The sequence below is a fragment of the Acanthochromis polyacanthus genome, chromosome 11 (genome assembly GCF_021347895.1).
Source record: "Acanthochromis polyacanthus isolate Apoly-LR-REF ecotype Palm Island chromosome 11, KAUST_Apoly_ChrSc, whole genome shotgun sequence".
Lineage (NCBI taxonomy): Eukaryota > Metazoa > Chordata > Actinopteri > Pomacentridae > Acanthochromis > Acanthochromis polyacanthus.
In genome coordinates this window covers 32,196,190-32,223,522 of record NC_067123.1, presented here as the reverse complement: position 1 = coordinate 32,223,522, position 27,333 = coordinate 32,196,190, and the positions used below count along the sequence as shown (strand labels likewise).

The following is a 27,333-nucleotide window of genomic DNA, read 5'->3' as shown; positions in this document are numbered from 1 at the left end:
ACGTCATGCAAGTGACATGAGTGTGGTTTTTTGGAAAGGCTTTATTGTGTAAGTGAACACTAATGTGGTATTGCATTCAGTGCGCACAATACGAGAGACAGAGATAATGAAACATTGCACAGGAAAACAAAAGGAGAATAAAAGTATATAATTTACACATCTCATTATAAATAAAGTCTACACATCAATTAATATGAAGTGGTTCATTTTACACTAAATACACGGCTTCTGAGTGGATGTGTGCTGCAGCTCCTGGGAGGCTTCTGAAGAAAAAGAGAAAACTTTGTGGTCAAAACTAGTTTTTTTTTTATGGGACAGATTTGAGTTTTCAGACAATCTTTAGCAATACAGGCAAAATTGGTCTCATGTGAACCTCTGTTTGAATTAATGTGGCACATATGTTGTTTTTGGACATCTCCTTGAGAAAACTAAAACAAGGCTTTTATGTTTTTTTATATATCTAATATCATCTATTGCAGTTTGGTCAAATCTAACCACGAACCCGAATGACTATTAAATCAATATATTGAAGGAAAACATGCTTTCAAAACAAGATGTGTCTGGTTAACAGAAAAAAAAAAAAATACAGCTTTGGTCAAATCCTTCCACTTCCTGAAACCTGACACACACACTGGTGGTAAGAAAAGCAATAATGATGCAAACCAATTTAAAGTTTTGTCCATTGATCTTTTCCTCTTTTGCAAAGGAGCTGTAGCAACTTTTTTCACAGATGAAAATATAGAAATGATTCTGTTACCAGATGATTGACATAATCGCTGTGTCCTCAGGACAAGGAGCTCAGTTTCACATTGTTTTTGGTGTATTGTTATTTACTGTAAACCTTTTGTGCATCTCATATCATGGAAAACTTGTGATCCTTCCCTGCCTTCACAATAAAAGCAAAATTTTGTTACATTGAATGAGAAACATGCAACAACGACTGATCTGGATCCGCTCCACCAAGCGGCTTCTCCGTCCAGACATTCCTCTTTGCTTTTACTGTATACCTATCTGCCTATTCATGCCTGAGGGAAGCGATGGAAAGACCTCAAAGATCACAAGACATGATGATATAGAAACGGAAAAGCTTTTTGAAGTAATAGCTGAAGCACAACACCTTAATGCAATATAAGGTATGTGGTAATAACACACTGTGCTGTCCTTTTCAAGTGAAGCTATACTCAAAAAACATGACATAAAAGCCATCTCAAAGCAGAGCGGATCAGGGTTTGAGGAACATGTTAAATTTCCAGCAATGAAAACAAAATAACAAGCGCATCTGCATCCTGCGTGACTCGAATCTGTGTTTCAGTGTTAGGAGTGACTTTACATGCTCATTACACATCAAATGCACGAAACTAAAGACAAAAAGGTGTAGCACAGACTTGGTTTTAGCAGCAGTATTCCCCTCCACATGCTCCTCACTGTGTTCAAACACTTACAGCTAATGTAAAAGCAGAAAAGCAACAGAGCGATGCATGTGTTATGAAAGTTACTACATACAGTACGTCTTAGAACAAGTAGTAAAATAAAACTTTAATACATAACTGCAACAAAAAAATAACATCTTTAGCTCAAATTGTAACAGTGTACACAGAACAGAGTAAGTTAAGACTACTTTACATACTTTCTACTTATCTTTTGCAGTGGTCAGAGCAACTCTGTTCCTTTAAGGCATTACAATCTTTTCAACTTCTTCACACGTCAGTGTTTGTGGGCATCAGGAAGGGCTGCAAGTCTTTTATTTAGATCTTTGTCATTGCTCTATATGTAGCATAACAATTTGTTTCACCTGCAGCCAAGAATAAACGATAAATTAATATTATCTGAATATCTATAGCACAAATATGTGGAACGAGGGCCATCATTTTGCCTGCTAAATTATTAAATTATCCATTTTTTAAAGAGCTAATGGCATTAGGAGGCATTTTAACGGATGTAATCCTATACCATAAACAAAATCTCATGTTTCCAGTGTCAGATTCTATGTTTTTACTGGAATGTGTGAGAAAATCTACTGCCCGCAGCTACCAACTCTTCACAAATGTCCTCTCTAAAAGCGAAAGAAAGAGCCGAACTCTGACAGGTAAATGTCAGGAAGGTCATCAATGACATATTATCAGGTTACACCGTTCAGCAGGGTGTGTCTTTTTAAAAGGGTCTCATTTCTGATAATCTGGCTCTCAGATTTCCTCTTTTCCAAGCTGTCCCTGTGATATCGGGCCCGTCTGGATTATAGAATTAGAGCTAGAAAAGACTAAAGATCCAGCCTGACACATAAAAGAATGAAAAGGATCAGATTGAGCTTCTCCTTCTGTCGTCACTCATCTTTGACATGAACATGTTTCACCAGATATTATTCTGAGGATTCTGGGATGTGTGGTCTTTGGAGCAGTAGGTACCTGAGGTGCCCGATTGCAAGGCAAAGTAACTTTAGCTTAGTTTTTCTTTGTTTTTTGGTGCCATAAACCTGGAGTTACAGGGGAGCTGGGAGGGTTTTCTCTGCTACAAGGGTAGAGAAGGTGGAGAAGAGGGGTTGTACTGATCCCCAGAGTAAAGTAGAATTAAAAAAAAGAGAATTCTGGGGTTGATTTTGTGGCCATCCCAGCCAGCTTGATGGGAAAAGATGTGATGAAGTTCTGAGACTCTTGGTCTGGTTCTCTTCTGTGTTAAAAAAAAAAGCCAACCATAGTTGGTTCTCGGGGGATTTCTGACATCGGCAGCGTCTTTAAATATGTCGGCGACGATGGTGGTGGTGGTGGTTGTGCATGTCCTCCATTGTGATTCTGCCCCACACGCCGATCACAAACGCTTCGATCTCACACTCATTGTCCCCGCGAGCGATGCGGAAGTAGCCGTTCTCTCCCCAGTTCTTCCCCCAGGAGTTGGCAGCAGTCTGGAAATAAAATGTATTACACAGACTGTAAATGACAGTCACAGTAACTATGGATGAGACAGAAATAAAAAGTAGAACAATTTTAAAATACATTTTTATATAGCTGCTATAAAAAGTGGAAATGACCCAATTATGGTCTGGGTTTCAAATGTTCGACTTTATTAAAATGTTGGTACATTTTTTTTGTCTGCACACTGGTGTATGAATGCGTGTGAATGTTGGTGGTGGTCGGAGGGGCCGTAGGCGTGGATTGGCAGCCACGCTTCCGTCAGTCTGCCCCGGGGCAGCTGTGGCTACAAATGTAACTTCCCACCACCAGAGTGAGAATGTGTGAGTGAATGAATAATAGATCCATTGTGAAGCGCTTTGAGTGCCCTGAAAAGTGCTATATAAATCTAATCCATTATTATTATTAAAAAGTGTTTTGTGTAATGAAAAAAGAACCTACCCAATATTTTTTCGTTGTCCCATCAAAGTTCCTGTCCTCGCCCCACCTGGTGCACACAGCCAAAAATGATGTGAGTGTGTTAAAATGAAACGTCAAATCAGCTATTTCAATACAATAATATAAGGACATACTGTATTTCAACAAGCATCTGTTACACTCATCAGGAATATGTTCACCTCCGATATGCTTCGTGTTTTCAACAGAGTAAAGCAGTATGTGCCATAAGTGGTGTTAAGGTGATTAAAAAAACCTTTGATCTTGTTAACAACATCCGGAAAACAGAGTATTTATGGCTCGCCGACGCCTACTTGCATTCCTAAATCATTCCGATCCAAAGAACACGGAATTCCCCTTTTCCTCTACCATTTCCGCCCTCCAGACGTGGAGCAGGAAGGAGAGGATGGGTCATACGGAAGTGAACTTCACTTCAGTCCCATCGATACACAAACAGCAGACACTAACACAGGAGAAGACATTTCTAAACACACAAATAAACACTCTCAGCTTAGAGCCTTATCTTTACTGTTCTCCCTTGCCAGTAGCTTTGTTCTCAGGGAACATTGGCAAAGGGCCTTAAATTCCTACTATGCCATGCACTTTGGCCTTAGCTTAGCTGCTGCCAACGCCTGCCGTTTCTGCTCGTCACGATCAAAACATTCTCCCAAAGCCAATTCCCATCCTGTTTTTGCACTCCGGGCCTTTCGCTTCCCGAGAGACTCTCGCCGCCCAATCAGTTGTTATCCTTTATAAGGGAAAGGAATGCTGGGAAATAGAGTTGAAGGTCTCAGGCCTTGCCAGCTCGGTAGTCGGCTACCACAACAGCGGCAGCCTTGGAAACCAAATGACTTTGTGAGCACCAACTGGAGTCAAACATCACATTGACCGGAAGCAGACACATTATAAACACCTGCGTAAACAACACATGACAATTAGATTCCAAAAAAACATGATTTGGATTTGTAGTGACACATACACACCTGCATCTGTGTGTGTGATCCCATATGCATGCCTGCCTGCATATTTATTGGTATAGACAGAGCCAGACAGAGTCAGACCACCGCTGATCTCTTATCTGGCCGCCAATCAGCTCACTTGCTCACTAGCAGACAATGATGGGCATACCGCTATGCCCACGTACCCCGCCCTTTGCCCAACGCCCCTCATCCCACCCCTGACCTTCTCTCCGGGGGACTGATCCCCCTCTCTCTGTCCGATGCAGTCGGGATCAGCAGCCCAGACAATGCCCTTTCCACCACAGTGGACCTCAATGCTCTTTCCACAAACTTTCCCAGGCCCTGGGCTTAAAGGAACGCACAGCTATGGGATTTGGCCTATGTAAACACCCCGATGCTTGTGGCTGGCAGGTCCGAGCTGAAAACACGATGCCCTTCCCAGCCGGCCAGCCACCACCACCACCACCTCCTCTCTGCGCTCTATCCAGCTCTAAACCTGGGCCGGCGCTGCTACATCCACATCCACTCAGCAAGAGCACTGTGAGGGATCACGGTGGAAGGAGGAGCTCAGGAAAGCTGGGAATCCTCCTCCTCAGCATCATTTCACAGTCTGCACAGTTTGTCGACATATTGAGGCTGCAAAGCAGAAATTACACTCCGGAGGGTGTGGTTTTCATACACGCATGGCGAACAAACATGTAAATCCACAGCAGACATTTCAGAACAGTGTGATCTTATGAAGTGTGTGATTTAGACGAGGTAAGTACAGGTTGGAGGCTGGGGGCTGGAGTGTTTATCACGTCTATCCATGGTGTCAAGCCATAAAATAATATGTCGTAAAGTAGAGACTTACAAAGACAGAAAAAGCTGCTTGTGAATTGGCTGTTTTGTCTTCATCGGTGGGCAATCAGATAAAAGCTGCTTCATTCACAGTGTCTGGAGTCTTATTTTTTTAGAAAAGGTTGTTGAGGTCGGGCTACGAATGTTCACAAACACACATTCCTCAGTCTCCATAACAGACCCACTCACAGCTAGCTGCTCATTTCTCCTAATTTGTAAAGTGAGACTTGCAAGCAGCAACATATCATTGTCGGGACAGACACGTGTCAAAACCAGCTGGAAACCAACAAGTAATTTATCACATTATATAAGTCAGAACCTCTACTGGCCTCTCACTGTCCTCCAGACAACACATAAAGACACAGCATCAAACAGCTCCCTGTCTGAATGGGCACACTCTGGATGATAACAAGTTTATTTTGACTTGGATGCGACGGGGAAAAAAAGGAGGAAGCGGGGCAGTCGGCCAGATGAAGAGTGATGATGGCGACACCACAGAGCTGGAGCAGAGGCAAGAAAGACGGGGAACAACCAGAGATGGAGGGTGGGGGAGGCAACCAGGTGTGTCAGACGTCTGCCCGCCTGCATATTTGTGGTCGTCGCAGGTACTAGATGGGAGGAGGGGGGTTGTCTGATGGAGGAGTGGAGCCAAGGTGTGTCTCCGAGAGCAACAGTCTGGGAGGGAAGCTGATTCACATGTGCAAACACACGTACAAGTGAAGCTTTGAATCCAATACTTCAGTTAAAACCTGATTCATCCTTAATAGACACTGACACGATGCAGATGCGGCAGCTGCTAAAAGAAAACGCACTCATGAAGCTTAAGGATGAGACAAATGTCCAGACACCTGCCATTATCTCCTAAAGCTTTCATCGATACATGAAAAGGCATAAAATCCAAGCTCAAAACTCAATAGAAACCTAATCAGGTTGGTAGACGGTGCAAAAAAGCTTTGACATGTAATGTTTTCCACAGTTACTGTTCTCTTACCCAGTGATCCTGACTGAGTGTGTGCCATGTTTGCGGTACTGTGGCGGTTTGGTGAAGCTGACGTCAGTGTGTTTGTAGATCCCATTCTTATAGACAAAGAAGTCCTCGTGGACCTCCATAATAGCTGCAAGAACAAACAAGCAGGGAGAATTAGCAGGCGGATATAAGCTACACACACACACACACACTCATACAAATAACGACACATGTGCACACACACAATTTTGCTAAATCTATTATGGAAGGGAGTAATTAAAGTCGTAACCAAACCTTGATTAATCTAAAAGCAATTAAGCAATTTCACTAAATAGATTCCAATTTCCCCCTGAGACACACACACACACACACACACACACACACACACACACACACACACACACACACACACACACACACACACACACACACACACACACACACACACACACACACACACACACACACACACACACACACACACACACGAGTAGGTTTGTGTGTGTGTTTTTGTGTGAATTTTACACCTGAACTTCGTACGACTTTAATATTCCAAGAACTCTCTCAGGATGTGCAGAGAATGACTGTCGTTTGACGATTGACTCAATCTGCTGTTCCCCGCCTGAGAACACTGTGGACTTTTACTCTTATCAGCAACTCACAACGACACACAACTCATAAGTACACACACACAGACCCTCATACACACACTTCTATGCTTTTGTTTCAAAGAATTAAAAAAAAAAAAGGAAGCTTGATTTAAAGCCTTCCTGCCTGGACTGCTGAACAATAAAACAAGAAACTGGCACGGGCTCACAGAAAACACACAGACACACACAGACACACACAGACACACACACGTGACTCGTCTATTCAAGTGGACTTGACAATGGTCCAGATGGGCACCAGAGAGTGAGGCGGTCGACTAAAGGAAAGTCAGTTGAACCCCGTTGACACAACGGCCCATCACTTCTGACCAGGTGACCGAGGTCAGAGTTGAAACCCGGGACAGAACCATCAGGATGACGGGGTCAAACATGACTGCATCCTGGGGCAGACACCCAACACACAGCTTCAAGGTGCTTCTGCTTTCATTTGTGGGTCCCTCAGGAACGCACTGGTGTTATGACTTTTTAAAAAAGTCCCACTCGCTTGAGAGCAAATGTTGAAATACTATTTACAAGAGTGTTTAAGGGGGAGCGCACACACAAAAAGGCATCACCTTACCTTGCACGGGGCCATTATCCATAATCTCCTTCATAATCTCCTTTTCCTGAGAGAGAAGATAGAGGCAACGATTTATAGGCAAAGGAGAGAGAGACAGACACAAAGATCATTACATGTCAGTGAAATGGAGAGGATGAAAACAATCCCCCTGGATGTTAGAAGTCAGATAACAAGATTGAGTTCAGCGGGGCCTCCTGGTCTTAATGCCTGGCTTATTGACTTCACAGGCTATCGAGAGACAGAAACAACAGGCTGTAATGAGTTTGAGAGGCATTAGCCGTCATTTAGCACTGATGGATGCTGGCTGATAACACCACATGCTGGCTGAAGCTCAGGGTTTGACTGAATTGGAGGAGATGCATACAGCTGTATGCAGAGACGATTCAGGAAGCAGCAATCTCGAATGTTACACAATCCTTTGCGGTATGAAGGCGATGCATTTTCCGTGAACTCCTCTAGAAGGATGCAGTTTATAAATTTAGATCTATTCAGCATCTTTTTAACTTTCAAGTAAGCTTTATGCACCCTTTGAACTTTTTTAAAAATTGTGCTTTTATTCAGTACTCTGAATTTATTCTATAATGAAAAATGAGCCCACATTGAGGATAGAAGTTTAGAGGCTGCTCAGGGTTTAATAACATTTATTAAGTAGAGATACTTAAGTCCTTTTATTAGTTACTTTTTATTCACCAGAAATAACTGCTCTTGTTTTCTAATATGATAAACTCTCCTATCAGCTGATTGATGCTGGGTTACTAACCCACAGCTGTGGCTGAGCAGAAACAGATGACATGTAGAAGTCCTTTTATAAACACATAAATCGATCTCTACATTCCCCTTTGAGTCTTGAAATGATAGCAGATAATGATTATGGATGGTGATATCCAGAGTGCAGACTGTAAATTAGTATAATTCAATTCATAGTGATGAGTATTCAGCATACATCAAGACAAGCTATTCATAACAGATTACTTAATCACTCTGTATTGTACTGAAAGAAAACTTCTGAATCCTGAATCTCCTGAAAGCTGGCAAACACTCAGGTAAAAATAGATCCCTGTGAAGTTTGCTGCTCAGGACTTAATCCTGTAGCAGTTCTTTCTCAGGCCAGTCAAGTATGCACGAAGAAAGTGTGCAAAAACACATAAAACCCGTGAGACAGTGTACGTCTACTGCAGTATGAGGAAGCGGATGTACAGGACATTTACGCTGCTGGTTAAAAAACATGTTATGCTGGTTGTAAGAGAGGTGAGTTTTATGGATGTGAACAGATGTTTTCACCTTTATGAATCTGGCTTTGCATGTGTTTTACTGCATTTGTGCACAGCTTACATTGGATGAGAGCCTGTAGGGCGGTGTGGACTGGTAGATGTCATTGTGGTAGTTGTGTGTGTTGGGGCAGCGCTCCGTTGCCTGCCTCTTCCCTCGGCCAACAGAGCGGCTCTGCATCATACAGCGACCAACCTCTGGCGGTGTTTGCTGCGGGGATCGGTAGGGGTAACAGTCCTCTGTCACCACTCTGTTGGGGCAGAGGGAAGACGTAAATCACTATATAAGTAATCACTGCACCATATTCACGTACAATAATGCTCATCTGGGTCGTGCTTACCCTCTACGCCGCAGATACCACCAGGCTCCATCCACACGTCCTCCAGCACAACCTCCTTGGTTACGAGTGTCACAGGAGATAAGATTTTGGGGCGACAGCTGAGGAGTCATGTGACCCATTGACTGGATGGAGATTCTGTCTGATGCCACAGCTGGTGAACAGGATGAACGACATTAATATTGACACAGTAACCTTGAGAGATTTCAAATTTGAACAATGTTGCTAAGTTGATTATTATTATCAAAGGTCCTTCTCAGATTGTTGATTAAACCCCTTAAAGCTCACCTCTGTATGTCAAAGTTACATTTATTCGTATTAAAATGGCCTAAATGCAACTCTAATTAATCACAACTGCTTTCTATTGCTGCAGCTCGAGCACACCAGCTCCCCAACAACTCTGCTAAAACACTAAAACTACTGCAGCACAATGGCAAGTTGTAATATTGGAGTAATTCAGTCGGACATGTTCAAACCATGAACAGATTCTGAAGAAATATAAAGATAAGGAGTAGTAGAACCTGCAAATTTATAGGATTGGTTTATAGGATCTACGCCCAAGACAGAAATGTTCAACCGATTTGACTCATGATATGACCTCCAGCATATAAAAAACATCATAGGAGCACGTTACCAAGATAAAAATCTTAACTTTCATCAGAGTTGTTCTTTAACTGATTAAATCCTCCAAACTTTTTGTCATCAAAGGTCTTCTGCAAACCCAACAATGGGATGACCAAAATCAATGAGTCATCAGGAGGTAACATGTAAAATCCACCCTGAACAAAAAGAAGACTTAAGAACAAGACAGTTCAGTATTTTTCCACCTAGATTTTCCTACTGTTTCTGTATGTGTCACAATGATGACTATTCTAATGATTTCCCAGCTACTGAATCGATATTCAGCAGCAAGAGTGCTCAGTAACATTGCAGTCCTCGCTGAATTACACGGTTTCCTCCTTTGTTGGTTGTATAGTTTTGCTTTGCTACACATGTCAGAATTTTTAAACGCCTTATTCTACACATAACGTCTCAGATCAGAGAATCCGCTACTTCTTACTGTCAAAATAGTTCATTTATATATTGACTAATGTTTAACTGTCTTTTCTAATTTTTTTATTATTGCCCTTTTCATATATTTTCTATCTCTATTAATGTTTTATTGTCTTATTTTGCTATTCTATTCATGGTTTTAATTGTTTTGTATAACGTAAAGTTAGTAAAACAGCTTTTAACTGCACTTAAAAGTTACTACAGAACCAAAGCTTTTTGTGATTTAGATACTTTTTTCAAGATCTTTCTCTGCATTTTCTCTACATAGTGAATTCCCTTTAGGACCCACCTGCAGTTGAGAAAGCCCAGGATGCAGCACAGTTGCCCTGATCCAACGGTTCATGAATCTTCCCTGGCCACTTCTCTGCTGAGTTAAAGTAGGGCGGCAGGCGTTCAGTCTGAGGATCCATGTTCATCTGACAGAAGGACAGAACAAGGAAAAAAACACGTGAATTCCTGCTTCAGTGTATTTAAGTTATATTTATTTGAATGAAGCTAAATAACCAGACGTCACTCTCATTAACAGGAAATGTATATTTCTCAGTGGAAACAGCTGGAACTCCAACATGTCAAAGGTGACTTAGAGTGAAACTGAGAAAACAGTAATCAAAATCTCAGAGCAGCTTGTCTGAATGTGATGCCATTGTTTGTCCACAACAGAACACAAACTGCAGGCTGCAATTAAAATACTTGTTGGATGACATTTTCTGATCACAGGCTGATTACATAAGTCTGCTAATCAACCATTGGAAGGGACGTCTTCACAGGCGATTAGGACCTTTTGGTCCAGAGTCAAATCTCTGACGCTGCAGACCAGACAAGAACCTTTGATCCCAAACCTCTCCACTGGTTATATCAGCGTGAAACTCGAGTGCGTCATTGAGCTCCCGGCATTCAGTGAAGCATTCATCTGTATTTAAGACATCAATATATGCCACGGTGATAAATCCCAATTATGATGATGAGTCTGTGATAAAGTGGAAATATTTTCCTGATTGCACGCTTGCAGGTAATTCTGGGATGCCAAACATGCTCCGTCTATTAATCTCCTCTCGAGGTTGGATGCTCTCCTAATCTCCCAGTGATGTGTGATAACAGAGCTCACACTTCTGTACCGCCGACTTGACTTCCCCTCGTTCACACAAAGACCCCGGCTGCACTGCATTCCTCCGATTAATGGGGAGGTATTCAGAGCACCTGATGCATAACGAAGGAATGCAGTGCCGGTCACAGATTTGTAACTATGGATGGTCAAAGTCCAAAAGCTCAGGCATCTGAAGCACCTGACCTCAAGGTGTAAAGAAATGCTACAGGAATATGGCACCAAGTGTGATAAAGTCATTGATAAATTCACTTTTTTCCACCTCTTACATGGGATTTTACAGAAAGGGAAGCGATTTATGAATGGGCTGGTACAGGTAGAGACACGCTGACAGCGGAAGGAGGAGGAGAAAGGGGTGGTTTCTAGAGTGGGGGGTGGATGGATAGATGGAGGGTGGAGGTGCAGACTGAGAAGGAGGTTGCTTGTAATTCTCAACGCCACCTCCATCCCCTCCATCTTCTCCGTCTGATGTTTTGGTTCCGTCTTATGTAATCTGTCTGGATGAAATGTAAACAAAGCCCGGGAGTACCGCAGTCTGCTGAGGTTCCAGACACAGACGCCACTGCATACCAACAGGCCACCGTCATTAATTTAAAAAAAAGTTTCGATCACTTGCTGTAATAGTTTTCATACATGCATTTAATAAATCATAAAAACACAGGAAAATATGCAGGAGCTTGTCCTGAAATGAAAAGTCACAACAGACCTGTAAAAAGTCACCTTTTTCCCACTACATTCTCACCTGTCGGGAAAACTTCCCGCTTCCCTCACCTATTAAACCCTAAACATCCCCTTAAAGACACGCCCACATACCTGACCTACATGTGTCTCACTGACGGCAACTGATGGTTTTTGACTGGTTAAATTCAATTCAATGTCTTATTCATCCATCCATCCGTTCTCTATACACCGCTTTATCCTCACTAGGGTCGCGGGGGGTGCTGGAGCCTATCCCAGCTGACTTATCGTCATTGTCAATAAAACAATGAAATTTCATTTCAGAGCATGTCAAACATTGCATAGCAATGATATAAAAGGTGCAAAAATGGTGCAAGACCCTTCTGCCAGTCCCATAAACACACACTGTGTAAAATTAACACAGAATAAAATACAGTTTAATTATTCAGTGCAGGCACAAATGTATAAGTAAATTAGCATATCAACGGTTGATCAAACTCTGCATGTTCCACTCTAGAAATAAACTTTTCTACATTATTATGACTTAAAATGGGCTTCACCAAACTGCTGTTATGATTTTTTAAAAATACAGAATGAAATAAAAGTGTAAAACTTTTCTGCCACTTTATAAGCTTCACAGATCCACTGGTGGGTCAAACATTACAAATACACGTACATTTTAAAAAAATGCTAACCTTTATCCTAAAATGGGGGTAATAAAACCTCAGAATTTCTACAAGAAAACATCCTAAACTTTGGAACAGTCAACTTATATCTTTACTTCGGTATTCAGAACAACACATGATTATTGGTGACAACATGTTCCTATTTATTGTGCTTTTCTAATTTTAAGAAAAGCCAGAGCTAAAGAGGCTACACCCAGTAGCAACAAGTGATGTGGTATTCTTGTAGTTCCTGTGTGGATATTTATTCTCAGGAGGGTGAAAAGTCAGAGGTCGGCTACTAAAAAGTAGCACCGGGGATGGGAATTGTTTCACCACTTGCTCAAGGGCACTTCAGCAAAGAATAAACTTAGCATAACCGCTCATGTATTTCTTCTGTGACTGATATTTTTAGTGAGCTGGGCATTCTTCTCCAAAAAAAGACTAGCGTACCTGGATCTCATTCATGTTCATAATGGTTCTCGAGGGTCTCTGTGTGCCCAGACGATAGCGGATTCCTTCGTCCAAAGTCATGCCATAGAACTGACTGTAGTTAGCTGCCGTCCAGCTGAAAACAGAAGAAAAAGACAGAACAAAGTCATATTTGTAAGTATGAATATCCTCAAATGCCATCAACTGCATGTTTCTTTGTGTGTGTGTTTTACCCGTAGTTTCCTCTGTTGACAGCATGTATAATGTCAGGCTCCATCAGACAGGCGTTCTGCTCACACTCCCAACGTCCTGAAGTCCCACAAGTACTACAAGAGACACAAACAGAGAGTGAGTGCCACTGAAAGCCATTAGCAGCAGGAATTGCATGAAAATAGCGCCAATTTCCATATTTATGCGATGTCAACAGCTAAAATAGAAATAACAGATCAGACATAGACCAGCATGCAGAGGCTCAATGGAATTCCCAAATAAGAAATAAGCTGAGAGAAGAACATTGCGAACTGGTACAGATGTGAAAAAGAACAAACGAGGGAGTGAGAAAACACAGAAAGGTTAAAGGGAACATTCATCCTTTTAAGGCTGCAGAATGTGGGTCCGTTTTTACTCGGATCGAAAGATAAGAGAGCAGGATATTAATGACGACGCACAGATGTTTGCTTTGGGGATGCTCAAAAATAGACAATTTATTTTGCAATGACTCACTGTGAGGGCATTTGTGTGGAAAAAGTGTTATCCTTAGGGTGTATTTCTTAACTATACAGCAATATAGAATGTAAGGGGAACACATAAAAGTAAAGGTTCTTGCTTATTAAATGAAATGCACTCAGCAGATAGCGTTCATACTCTTTATACAGAGTGTTGCTTTCAGTGCCACCTTAGTGAATACAGTACATAATACAAGATATTGTATAATCAGTAATAATGCATTAGAATTTGTTAGATGATATGCATGAGATTCCAATTTTGAACAAGAAAGTAATCAGTGATCAACATAGTTAATCTGGTGGAGAAAATAACTTGTTTCTCTCTGAAATTTGGACAAATGTGAAATATTTTAGTTAAGTAGTGCACTTGAAAATTGTACATGACAGGAATTGTAGATTGAATACTGAATGACACAGATGAGTTATTGATATAAAAATACACAAACACATCAGTTTGTTTAACCCTTGTGTCCCATTGACCCGTTTTACAGTTTGAAAATGTGGGGAAAAAAAGATATTTCCACAGTGAAACTTTTGATGTCCACATTATCAACATTTTTGGGATGTTATTGAACATGTTTTGGTGGGAAGAAAAGAAATGTTAAAAGGAAAATATTAGAATTCTTACTGATACATATGTAGTCACTAGATATTTTTGTGATTTTTTTTGGAAGATTTTTACTCTTTTTATATTATATTTAATATTTACAAGTTGTTGTTTTTTTACAAGACTCTTAATGGAAATTTTTAAGGAATTGTTGGAATTTTCTTCCTGAAGGTTTTGCAAATGTGAGGAATTTTTTTGGCTGAATTTTTGGATTTTTTTCAGACAAGGAAAAACTATTTTTTGGTGCCCATAAATGAACGCAACAGGAGGGTTAATGCTTCAAATTAAATTACTATAAGTCACTAACAATAAAACTGTTTAACTGAAATCTTCCAATTTTGCAGATTATTTTACACAGTCTGTCCCCTACATTTCCTAAAACTGCCTGTCTTGCTTGAACTTTCTATCATTTACTGCTACTATAAAATATCCATTAACCTGGACATATGTATCTTGGCAGTATTGGATTTAGGCAATATACACCTTATGAAACAAACTCTTGGTTTCTTGGCTGTCTGACAGTAAATATTTCTGTTCTCATGTCTCTCTTGATCTCTTACAAACGTCCCAGTTAAATTAAGTTACTCGGACTATAAATCAACCATAAATTTCTGTGTGTTGCAGCCAGAAGGTCAGCAGTTGTTTTGGGAATGTTATATAGCCTGTGCATTAGTGGGAAAGAAAGATGGAGGGGCATTTCCCACACAGGCATGTAAGGACATCTAGCTATAGAGGTGACTGCACATGGGATGTCATATTTACAGAGAAGGGACCTGCCCAAAGCAATCATTAAACAAGCACAGCGATGAATCATCCTTTAGTCACAAAGGAGGCTATAGACGGTATCATTTCTCAAACTGTACCTACAGTGCTTACAGATCTACTCCCCAAAACAAAACCGATATGAGGAAAGTGACCTTTAACCTTTTCCTCCCTTCAGCAGGTGAGCAGCACAGTAGCAGTAAGTTAAAAAAAAACCCAGCAGTAATACTAGTGTCCACACAAGGAAAGGTATAATGGCAGATTTATGAAAGCAGAAAGCAAAATACGAGAGCTGTGAGGACCATATATTACACATTCCCTATTAAAACAGACATCTTCTTCACCTAAGAGACCGTACGCACAGAACTGGACAACATGAGCTGTAGTGTCTCACTGTATCTGATCCTGTGGGAGCTGAGCCATGTTTGTGTTTTATTCACGATAAGATGCATCTACAACATCTGAGAAAAACTACACAGCAGCTTCGAAAGTCCAATCTGGCGCTGGCTGCTGTCCAATCTGACAAAACAGAAGAGAGCAGCTGCCAAATCAAAGCAGAAATAGTTGCTCCTTGGGGCTGTCAAGGCGCCACTTTTCAGATCATTTGGGACAAACAAAGAGTTATGGGGATGCCAACAGATCAGGGAGGAAAATACCACAGCTGTAAATCCCATTAACACAACAAAAGACTGTAACCGTTATCACGGTTATCCTCACAGGCACAACAGTAAACATGAGCGCTGCTTCATTACCTCAGACTCAGTCAGAATGTGCTGTCTAGTGCCCATTGAGATAAAACAGGAGGTTGATCGAGTTTATATTGATGCCAAAGCACATAAATTAATTAAGTGAAGTTGCTATACTCGGTTAACAGTAGCACGGTGTCCAGATAAGAGCTGCTAATCAGAGAATTTGGAGGGGAAAGCGGAAGCCCTGCTCTCCGCCCTGCAGCCCTGTTTCTCGAAGAACTGGGAGGACGCACGCTTGGGAAATTAATAAGTGCAGAGAGTGGGAGTAGGAAAAGGGAGTGTGTGTGTCCCTCTGTGCCAAAGTTGTGGTGCAATTTTTCGTGCACCCGTGAGTATTGCCTTAACAAGCACGTGTGAGAGCGTATGTGCATAAGACTCTTTTGTTTGATGGTGAAAGGCGGGGGTGAACACACAAACTGTGTTTTCTGGTGACCTGGAAGGCGAGAGGCTATTTTCACCGTGCAGGAGTGTGTTTGCTCAACCTCCACAAGTGTTTCCTCAAGGAGAAAGGTTAGTCCCGCCAGTTAACAACTTCCATCTTTGGCTGCCCGTGCTCCCATAAGACCCTGCAATCCATCCCTAATTGAGCTGCCTTGATAAAGTCATACTTCAGGGCTTTTAGACTGACGCAGTGCAGCCGGTGATGTGGAGATCAGCGGGGTCAGGGTCTTTAGACATGGAGTGACAAACTGCCACAGTCTATTCTTGATGTATTAAAATAAGATACAGACGCACAAGTGGATGTTAAATCAACATTTGCCAGCAAGCAAGCGTGTTCACACATGTACTACACACACACAAACAGAGACTTTGAGGAACATCAAATGGCACAGATGTGAGAAACCACAGCGGAGGACAGGTGAGGAATTTAGTCTCCGCTCTTCCTGCCTTCACACACTTAACCTCTCCTCCCTCCAGTCTCTCCAGAACTGTTGTGCGTCTCCTTGACTGCCCTCAATGCCATTCAGAAAAATAACGACAGCTACACAGACATCGCTGCCCTCAGTAGAAGGCCGCTGAGATAGGAAACACTTCGAACGTTGTCATGGTCGAAATGTGAAGAACTGTTTGTAAATCTGAATGCAGCTCTGTCAAAGAGGAGCCAATAAAGAAGGAATTAGCTTTATATCCAGACTCCTTTCAGTCCTTTTAAGGAGAGTGGGTTTTTATCTGCATCAAAGTGAAACTCTGGAAGCTCAAAAGAAACACTGCTTCAATTATGATTAAATTTGCCATATTACTCAGTGGGAGAGATGAGAGACATTGTTGGTGCACATTTAGCATGTAGCTTGTTTTGATTCATTCTCATTTACTAATTCCCATGTTGCAGACACAAACCACTAAACTGTTCTTGTTTAATGATAAGAGAAATATGTGATTATGATAAATTATTTTATCAGCATCAGTCTGCAGACTACAGAACGGACACTCAGCATGCTTTGCCACTAGGGCACTAATGCAAAATGATTGCAGATCAGGGGCCCATAACTCATCTATCTTTGAAATCATTTATTTTCAAAGTAACTGAGTAACATTTGAAGTAAATGATAGAACACTGACTATTTAAACAAACAAAAACAAATGCATGTGTGAATCATTCTTTCCATTGCTAATTAGGAAGCATCATTTGTCTACTTAGCAGGTTGGTTTAGCTTGTTAGAAAAGCTGGTGATCACATTTTGATTGAATTAAATAAAATTTTACAATATCCCAGCCAGTATAATATTTTATTACTCCACCAAGGAACACGGCAGAGATTATGTGACTATTGGTGTTGGTTTGTCTGTCTGTCTGTCTGTCTGTGCACAACATTACTCAAAAACGGACAAACGGATTTGGATAAAATTTTCAGGGAAGGTCAGAAATGACACAAGAACCACCTGACTAGATTTTGGCAGTGATGCGGCTTATAGTCTGGATCCAGGGATTTGTAAAAGATTTTTATGTCTTTGCAAGATAGTGGCACGGTGTCACTGTTACTATAACTACAAGTGAACGGTATGTCTGCTGCCTGCTGACGATCGCATGATTGCGATCCTACTGAAATTTATTGGGACTTATCCGTCTCTGAGTGCTTTTCTTGTTTTAAATAAGGGACAGGAAAACAGCAGCACCCCAAGGGGGAATTGTTGATATCGTCACTGTTGTGCCCAGGTAACCTTAGGGTGACGGAAATGGCTGCACCCCAGATGCAACCTGGAGGACAAAGAGAGTATGGAGGGTCTTAATTGCTGCATTATCTCCTGTATCTTGTAGGGATTCATGTTTGTTGCTGTGGTGCCATTCTTGGGACCTGAACTCAAAATGTGACTGTGGCTAATGGAGATGCCATTGATTTTGCAGGTATATTGTCATAAACTAAAATATTGGCCTGATTGTGGTGCTAGATGGAACATTTTAGAATCACCACAGTTATTACAAGACATCCTGAGGGGACGCGAATCACGGCAAGTCATCCAGCACTTGTTGAGATATTTCAGTCTTGACCAAAGCTGAGGAGCAGCAAACCTATGGACTGACAGAAAGCTATGCCACTAGTATAACAAAAAGAACGTTCTCCATGGCCCTCGATATCAGCGTCTACAGACAAAAGAAGATTTTGTCTTGATCAAACCTTAAAAAAGACAAAAGGTTTCTTGTGATCGCTGTCCTTGAGGTTTTAGTGTAATCATCGTGTAGGTCAGGTAGGTCAGTGGAGGTCGTAGACATTTTTAACATGAGCTAAAAACACTTTCAGGACCAAAGTCCCCTGCTTTCCACTTAGAGGTTGAAAGCTTACAGAGACTTCAAGTAGCGTGGATGGTATCGTCAACATCTTTCAGAATATGCTAAGAAATTTCATGTCTAAATGTATTTGCTGACTTAATGTCTCTGAAAACATAATCATGTCGGGCTTAGCAACCTTAAAGCTAAGTATTGTACACTCCCAGTCCCAGAAGTGGAGACAAGGAATGCAATTGTTTCTTTGTTGGACACATATTCCTAATAAACTGTTTTCTTATTGTGTGTGTTTTTAATTCGATGTAATCTCCAGTCTTTTAGCTGAATCTCAAGTGTGTAATGAAACTTGACTGATTTATTAGCTCATTGTCCTTTTTTATGTCATTATCTAACACCCAACAACCATGATTTTGAGCCAGTAGAGCTCTGAAACTAAATCGAATTCAGCCCACAAATTATGGATGAGGAGTTGTGCAAATAAAAATAAAAAAAGGGGGTCACCGGTTGTTTGTGAGTGTATAAACGTCATGTGTGTCTAAGGATCATGTGATCAGTGAAAGATTTTTCACTCAATGCATGGATGTAAAAGTGAATATCACTCCTTAAAGCCAGCAGTGATTTTATTATTAGAAACACATGCTGTAAACACACATTTTGCAACCCACACAACTTAACTCTAAACTGTGCAAATCCCACAGGTTTTAGGAATACCAAGCACTGCGCATCAGCGAGGAATTCAGAGAAACGTGATGCTCAAGACACAGTTTATTTGTTATAGTGGCATAGCTCTAAAATTATTAATTTTTTCCTGCATCAGCAGAAAAACGTTTGCACAGGTAGAGACCGAGATAGAGCACATGTAGACAAAACAGTCCGAAGGTGAAAGAAAAATGCTACCAACTTTTAAAGCTGCTTAAGGGGCGTTCAAGGGGGAAGCTCAGGATTTAAGAGGCTGAAAGAGAAATGGGTGAAGACAGAGGGGTGTACATACCATAAATTGCAGTTCTCTTTGTATGTTTGCCCTGTTAAGAACCTGTTTCCATTTCTTTCACAGATGCCTGAGAAGAGACAAAGAGGTGCAGTTTAATATACATGGGTTTGATGTGGCTAAACAGCAAAGATCCCACCGCTAATCTCAAAGAAAGCTCCAACACAGAGACACCAAACTCACATTTAATGGAACACAAACACACTGGCCGTATTCCTGCACTTGCAACCACAATAAAAAGATGCTAACAACTACTGTGTCTGTGTGCATGTGCAGAATATACACACAGTGAATATGTGAGGTCTAAGCAGCTCTGAGCTCCCGTAATCCAGTGTAGGAATGTGGCGTTAGCTTCTTTCCTGCCTTCCCAGGCTTCCCGGGCTCTCGTCATGCTTTAACCAGCTTACACTCCACTTCACCACCCCCAGTGTAATACAGGGAAAACCCCACCTCACCCGCGCCTCACCCCCCATCACATAAATAATCAATAAGCTGCACTGGTGAGGTAAAGTCTACTCAGCATCGTCACAGACTACAAAAATGATGCAGCAGTGACAGAGCACTCCCTGTAGAATTAATTTAATCCAGCACACTTGAAGTTTAAGCCCTGCCTGCTTACAGATAGTGAGAAGTTATACTGACATGGTGACAGACTTACAGTGAGGTTTATCTACCACCTGATTTACAGTGGAAGGTGCTGTCAGTGTGAATTTCAAATGGAATTTCAGGCATGAGCTGGCTGATAATTTACAGCGCGAGCATTTTTCTCGGCCTTCTGGTGCGAGGCCCTGAGCTGATAGCGTGATTTATGGCCGAGGGTCTTAAAAACTATCTTCCCCTCTCGCAGCTGTCTCACCCCATTTGTAGTAACTCCCCCCGTTACTGCAGAGCTACGGCATGTGACAAGCTACACATTAATACAAAGGAATGTATGTAATCTGCTGAAATGACGGTATGTGCTGTTGTGACACTTCTGAGGCAGAGAGATGAAAGATTGTGTTGTCCTTAACCAGGCACATAAGATTTTTGAAAGATCCTTCTCATATTCTTTTTCTAGAATATGAACTTCTGCCTTCTGGGAGACGATACAGAGCAAGCAAACACAAAACTAACTGCTATAAGCTCTCTTTTTTCCCCAACATCCATATCTCTTCTTAACAAACAGTCCAAGTAAATTTCATTTCCTGCAATTGCTATTTAAATTTTAGTATATCTCTTTAAAAATATTTTTAATACTTTTTAAAATTTTATTACTTAGTTATTTTTGGTTTATCTACTGCCACTAGTCTCTAATCTGGTATTATTATTCCTCTTTTATCCATGTTTTATTATTTCATCATTACTCGATCATTTTAAACTGTTCTTTCTTCTTTTCGCTGATTATTGTAATGAGCACCGCACTTTAATCTTGTTTAATAACTACTGACCATGCTTGTGGCCGACCTCTTGCAAATGTAATGTAAGTGTTTTATGTTGTCTAGTGTTCTTTTTTTGTATGTACACTGTGCCTGTAGCCAGTAGCTCTGCTGTCCGAGACAAATTTCCTGAAAGGGACAATAAAGTCTATCTATCTATCTATCTATGAAAACGTGTGTTGTGACAGGTGCAGCGACACAGCTTCCCTCCAGGCTGAATGTGTGGTCAGATAAGCGGTTCACACCTCCTGAGTCCCCCACCTTGTCGACCAGGGACCGCATACCTGCACCGACCCCTCTGCCCCCCATCCTGCACCCATTGTCTCCCTCTCCCACCCTCCACATTGCCCACATTCCTTCTCCTAACCTCCATTCATCCCTCCGCCTGCCCCTCCTCACTCTGTCTGGGTTAATAAGAAGCCTACTGTTCACTGCACTGTTCTCAGGTACTGTAGGCCTTTGCTCTCGTTGGCACATTTTACACCTCTGCTCTGAGAGTGTGGTGGTATAACTGCACAGGGAGTCCAAATATAGTCAGTTCACCAGTTACACAGAGGGGAGGAGATGAGTTAAATCTTGCCTACTTAATGACAGCATGGAGATTATTGAAGAGACAGCAGATGATAGAATTACACTTTTTTATTCATAGAGCACCAGAGGGACACTGAGGGATGAGTTCAACAGGAGATTCAGATGATATTAAAAAATAATAATAATAATTTGACACTAAGCCAGGGGTGTCAAACATGCAGCCTGCGGGCCAAAACCGGCCCTCCAGGGATCCAATCTGGTCCGTGGGATGACTTCGTAAAGAATAAAAATTACAGAGAAGACATTAACTGCAAATTGTAAATTTGAAAAACCATAAATTTTAAATAATTTCTAGATCTCGAAAAGTTGTTTTGATCATTAAGTAAAATACTAAATTGTGCATTGTTCTTTTGTCATTTTGGGTCTCATTTTTGTAGTATTTTGTCTTGCTTTTGCTGTTGTTTTTGTCTGATTTTTGTCATTTGTCCCTTTTTTGTTGCTTTCTAATGTTTTTGCCTACTTTTTTGTCTCTTTTTTTGCTTTGTTTCGGGTAGTTTGTCTAATTTTTTTGTCATTTTGTCTCGTTTTTGTTGGGGAGTTTTTTTTGGTCTTTTTTTATTTGGCTTTTGTCATTTTGATCATAAAATAAAATATCATTCCGTTCCAGACACCTGTGACTAAATGTTTTGTTCCTTTTGTAGAAACACTGCGATCTGTAAGTTTTAATGTGCAAATGAAAAAAAATGAGGCACAATATTACTGAAATGGAACTTATTTTTCTTAAGAAATTTCAGGTTGTTCATGATGTTTTGTAAAAAGATAATTTCTCAAATGTGAACATTTTCAGAATGCACTTTTTTTTTTGCACTAAAACAGAGGAAAGATTTCAAGTTGTTGTTGTTTAAAGGCTTTTATGCTCTGATTTTACTGGTTCGGTCCACTTCAGACTGGGCTAAATGTGGCCCCTGAACTGAAATGAGTTTGACACCCGGCCCTAAGTTATTTCTACTGGGTCTGTATCCATCAAAATTACAGTAAAATGACCAAACATTAATGACCCTCAGCTGTCCAAATGCCAAAAACTATTTGTGAAACAAACGAATTTATCAGAAAATCATAATGAACAACTGTTTGTTGTAAACCTTGCAGACTTTTAAGAATAAACCTGGAATACCTATTTAGGATTATCATCTGCTATTTCATAGGCACAGTTCACTGATTATTTGACCATTTCTGTATGTTTTTTGTTTGTATATGTTGGTTCCAAATATAGGAAGATATTGTTAAAAAACTTTGTTCTTCTACAGTAATTTTCATGCAGCAGCCCACCTGACGTTCTAAAAGCCAGTTTAAAAAAATAAAAGCAGATATGTCACTGTAACTCATTTTCAGGTGTCATGCTGCTTTGCATTGTGGTCCAGCACGAAGCTTGTCAGCAGGGTACCCTGGCTGAGCTTAGCCAACTATGACAGGCCCACACACACACATGCGCGCGCACACAACCACGTTTGCGGCCTTACATACCAATGAAAGGTGGCTCCACGCCGAGACAGTGGCCCCAGAAGTCGGGGCAGCAGTCGGACACAGTGCGGTTGCAGAACAGGTCGCAGTAGCAGATTGTGTCCAGGTAAGGCACCGTGCAGAGGTCGTCTCTGCCCGGGCAGCAGCCTCCTCTCCTCTGGCAGTACGAGCCAAACGGGTCCCTGATTCCGCCGACATGTAGAGGGCTGGCCAGCTCCCTCTTGGTCCTTCTGGGGACGATTCTGTCTGCAGTGCCTCCTTCCACCACCAGGACCAGCGCCAACACCGTCAACAGGATGACCCTCATTGTAAATCTGTGAGAGTCGGGGGCGGAAAACACAATATGAGAGGCCGAGATAAAAAATAACCTCATGTGAGCTTTTGGCCTGCTTTTCTCCAGAAGACACACTTCAAATGGTTCACAGGACAAGAGGGGAAGAGGTTACAGGGTGAGCAGCGTAATTGGGGTATGACTGCTGCCAACACACCATCCACCTCCTGCTGTGGGCTTCGCATACACACTGAGCGACACACTTGATAAAACACACAGACACACACACAGACACACAGCAGATAAGTTTCAATAGAGCTGGCAGCAAATGGTCCAGATAGAAGCCCATGTGATCCTCGGACATCATCAACTTATTTTTCCAACTTTCCTTTCAAGCAGCCAAGACAAACAGACAGTAAATATGAAGACATACTCAGCAAGACAGTGGTGGAAAACAACCACGCAATGTCAGAAACACAGAGCGCTTTAAAGCCTCTCTCTGGTCTTTGATTTAAGTTATTTTCCATGAAGATTTCCTGCTTTAAAATTAATTGGATGCATTGACAGATTTATGAAATCCCCGCTCACCGCTGCTCGAGCACACCAGCTCAGTCAGTCAATCGCCATGCCATTCAGCGAAGGCGATCATTTCTCCACATCTAATCTGATCTTTTGCCTTTTGAATTGTGACTGTTGCCCTTTCCACGTGCAGCCATGATGTCAGTCCATCTATCATTTTTATTCTCTGTCTGCCTCGTCCTTTCTTCCCATTCATTTTTCCAAATGTGACGATATATTCCAGGGTCTCTTTCCTTATGATGTGTCCAAAAATGTTGCTTGCCGTTCTTAATTTTGTTCAGCAGCGTATAATTTGTGTTTAGTGTTTTTAAAGCATCCTCATCGGTTATTCTGGCCCTATAAGACCACCAGCTCACCTGCTCAAATACTGCAAAACTACTACTACCCAATGCCGAGTAACATTGGAGAAATTTGGCTGCATGTTGAAACCAAAAACCAATTCTCAAGAAGGATAACGATACAAAAAGCTCCACTCTCCAAGCTGACAGGATTGATTCTTTAAGTTTGTTTTGTGAGACCCTGGAGATCTTAATCCATATTTTTGTGACCGTCACTGTAGTTTCAAGGTGGAAACTTTGAGCCATGAATACTTATTTTGCCCAGAATGAGCATTCAAGCATGTTAAAAACACCATATGGAAACTTCATTTTCACTGAAGGGGGTCATCAAATGTGTTGAATATTCGATGATGGGGTCATTTCATGAGTCAGGTCTCTGGGGAGGATCTCTAACTATCCTCAATTTCTTCTCTCTACTGTCTATGCTGGCATTTTTATTTCAGTTTTCACACTATATATTTATTTATAGCATACCATTGGTCCGAACAAAGGTCAAACAATCAACCATATGTATTGTTTGTTTGTGTGTGCGGGTCTCAGATCATTGTGACTTCTGGCAGGGTGAGACCGGAGAGGAGGGGTGGGCTGCTTACATAAATAGCATCATTAATTATCCAATCAGACCTCCGGACACAATGGTCACTCTGCACATAAAGCGAGGCTCCGGAACAGATCTTTGCTGCGCTGTTTTCTGCATGACTGTGCCTTTAGTTAGAATGCACACACACGCACACAGACGCACACAGACGCACACCAGCATATGGCAGCACTGGGATGGGCAGGTCTCCTCCTTTACACAAGTGTTTTGTTGTGGCAGACTCTGAGCAGCGGTGCAACAAAACACCCACCAGTCTGCTCACTGAGCTGCCGAGACCTTCAGGTCAAGCTGTCAATGAAAAACACCAGCAGTGATGATCATAATGAGGCCTGCTGACAGCGCCTTCATCTTTAACGTATACAGAGCAGCTTTGTTCTCATAAAAACGTTTACGCCAGAATTCTGAAGGTAGCTTGAATGTAAGAAAGCCTCCGATTGTGTTCGGCGCAGACAGTATTGATTGTTAAAGTGCATATTCTGAGCCACAATCCATCCTGAAAGTCAGGATTTCAAAGATAAAAACAAAAAGAGTCAATAGTGATGAAAGATCTAAGAGCTTTCACAACATAATACAAAGGTGTTGCAGTTCCTTTTAGTCCTGAGTGTCACAGAAGCTGCCAGATGGCCCATCGCTGCTCCTGACAGCTGTAACCAAGTTACTGATCCCACACTGCAGCCACAGGACAGATGAACCCTCAGCACCCACTTAATATCACACACGCAGACATGCATGCGCACATCACACACAGCTGAGAACTGCACAGCCAGTGTCACATCTGGACTTTTTTTCACAGCTTCAGGACCACAATCGCTACAAAAACTGGCTTGATCTCAATAAACTGAGCAGCATTTAGTGGTAAAAATTCAGACATTTAGTTTGCAGTTTGCAGGAAAACAGCACAATAATGTTTGACACTGTGTCTTCTGTCAAATTTCAGTGGAACCAGAATTCTCAGTCAGATATCTCAAAACTTCCACACCAAACAAACTTTAATTTCCCCTCTTACACATATCTCTCTTGAACTTTGAGATGTTGCTGCACCGCCCACCAGATAATTCAGTCCTGGCTCAGTATATCTGTATAAAAGCCCTTTCATGTCTGCTTCCTTGTGTGTCACACAGTCCTTGACTATTCTCTGTCTGGTTCTATTTGTAAAACTGGCCACCAGGTCAAGGCAGTGCAGAGCATTTGTAAAACTGCACAGGTGTCGAATGAGCACTGCAGTGAACCAGGTGAGCGAAGGGATTACTGGTCTGGGTGTATTATCAGTCTCATTGTGAATTACACAAGTAGAGCAGCCACACACTCCATGGACCCAATAACCTTATGGAAAAAAATAAAAAAAATCTCACCAGTCTCCCCTCATATTCTTGAATCTATTGATAATATCTTGCATATTGTGCACTACAATCCCACACCCAGAAGGTAAATAAGAGCAAAAAGCTTGACTAACATGTGATCTGTGAAGCAGAGAAACAGAATAAAGTGAAAAAAAGTGATGATCAACAGACACAAAAGAGAGCTTGAAAGTTTAGTGTAATTCAGAAAAGTAACGTGAGAATAGTGGAAGCCAGGCTGTGACGTTCAGGCTGCACCTGCCTGGAATCTGCTATTAAAAAAAAAAAAAGAGAAAAAGTGCTGCTGCTAAAGAGTGAAGAAAGTCGTTACCTCAGTTTGAGAGAGAAATCCTGGTTTCGTAATCCAATAAAAAAATGTCAAGCTTTGCTGCTCAGGAAGTCATTCACAGGTGGATTGAGTTTGGTAAAAGTTCAGTCTTTGCCTTTTCGTCTGCTCCTCAGTCTCTCACAGGATCTGCTCTGTCACACTCAGTCTTCTCTATTTAGAGGCAGCCAGCACTAACCACTCCCCCGACCCCCCTTCACCCTCTGTCCCCTGCTTCACTGCCTCCCTCTTGCTCACTTCTCTCAATGTGACTCCCACAGGTCGGCTATCTCTTCATGCTTTTCCTCTTCTTATCAGACTGGAACCTGCAGACTGAAACGCACTCAGACCCATCTATATTCCCTCTGCTCTAACTTTCCACTGTCACTTTCACTAACAGCCGGGATTCTTTCCCTCCCTTCCACAATCTGTTTCTTTTCCCTTCCAGGGTCAAATCTACTTGAGGTGGACACAGTGGTGAGGACTGCTGACCTCCTGTCTACCATCTAGTGGTAACAGGTTGAATAACTCCACCCCAACAGGCCAGAGAATTATGGGATAGCATGTGGAAACCCTCCCAGCTTCTAGAAAGTTACAAACCGGCCCCTGGAGGTGACGTCTTGGCAAGAGTTTGTGCTAAATATTGTGGATGTTTTCTTTCTTTGCGTGATTCACTTGTCAGTTATCTTGAATCTGTTTACCCTGTCAGTCTCAGTTGTGTAACATCTCTGCCTTTCCAACCTCAAATAGATTCAGTCCAGAAAATTGCATTTACTAAATCAGCGAGATTCATGTGCAATAATAAACATAAAAATTAATTAAGGAATGTTTTTCTGGCATCAGCTATTTTACATCTGCAGACTGCTGGCAAGTTGCAATTACAACGTACACACATTACCAAATCATGGGTAAACAAGTAGGAATAATACTCATAATACAAAGTTACACACAGCAGATCACACACCTCAAGCTTTAGCTGCAAGTATACGTTTGACTATTTAA

At 41.6% G+C, this 27,333-nt stretch overlaps 1 protein-coding gene across 1 annotated transcript; it reads right to left on the bottom strand.

Moving 5' to 3' along the window:
* Positions 1-23: 23 nt before the first annotated feature.
* Positions 24-26,788, bottom strand: tinagl1 (tubulointerstitial nephritis antigen-like 1). Its single transcript, XM_022209665.2, has 12 exons — positions 26,338-26,788; positions 22,887-23,197; positions 19,420-19,486; positions 13,098-13,190; positions 12,886-13,000; positions 10,280-10,406; positions 8,941-9,091; positions 8,664-8,850; positions 7,332-7,377; positions 6,129-6,252; positions 3,345-3,390; positions 24-2,896 (listed from the first exon to the last, which is right to left on the bottom strand). Exons 2-12 carry the CDS (start codon positions 23,188-23,190, stop codon positions 2,729-2,731), a joined length of 1,428 nt encoding a protein of 475 aa, XP_022065357.1. The 5' UTR covers positions 23,191-23,197; positions 26,338-26,788; the 3' UTR covers positions 24-2,728.
* Between the last annotated feature and the right edge of the window lie 545 nt (positions 26,789-27,333).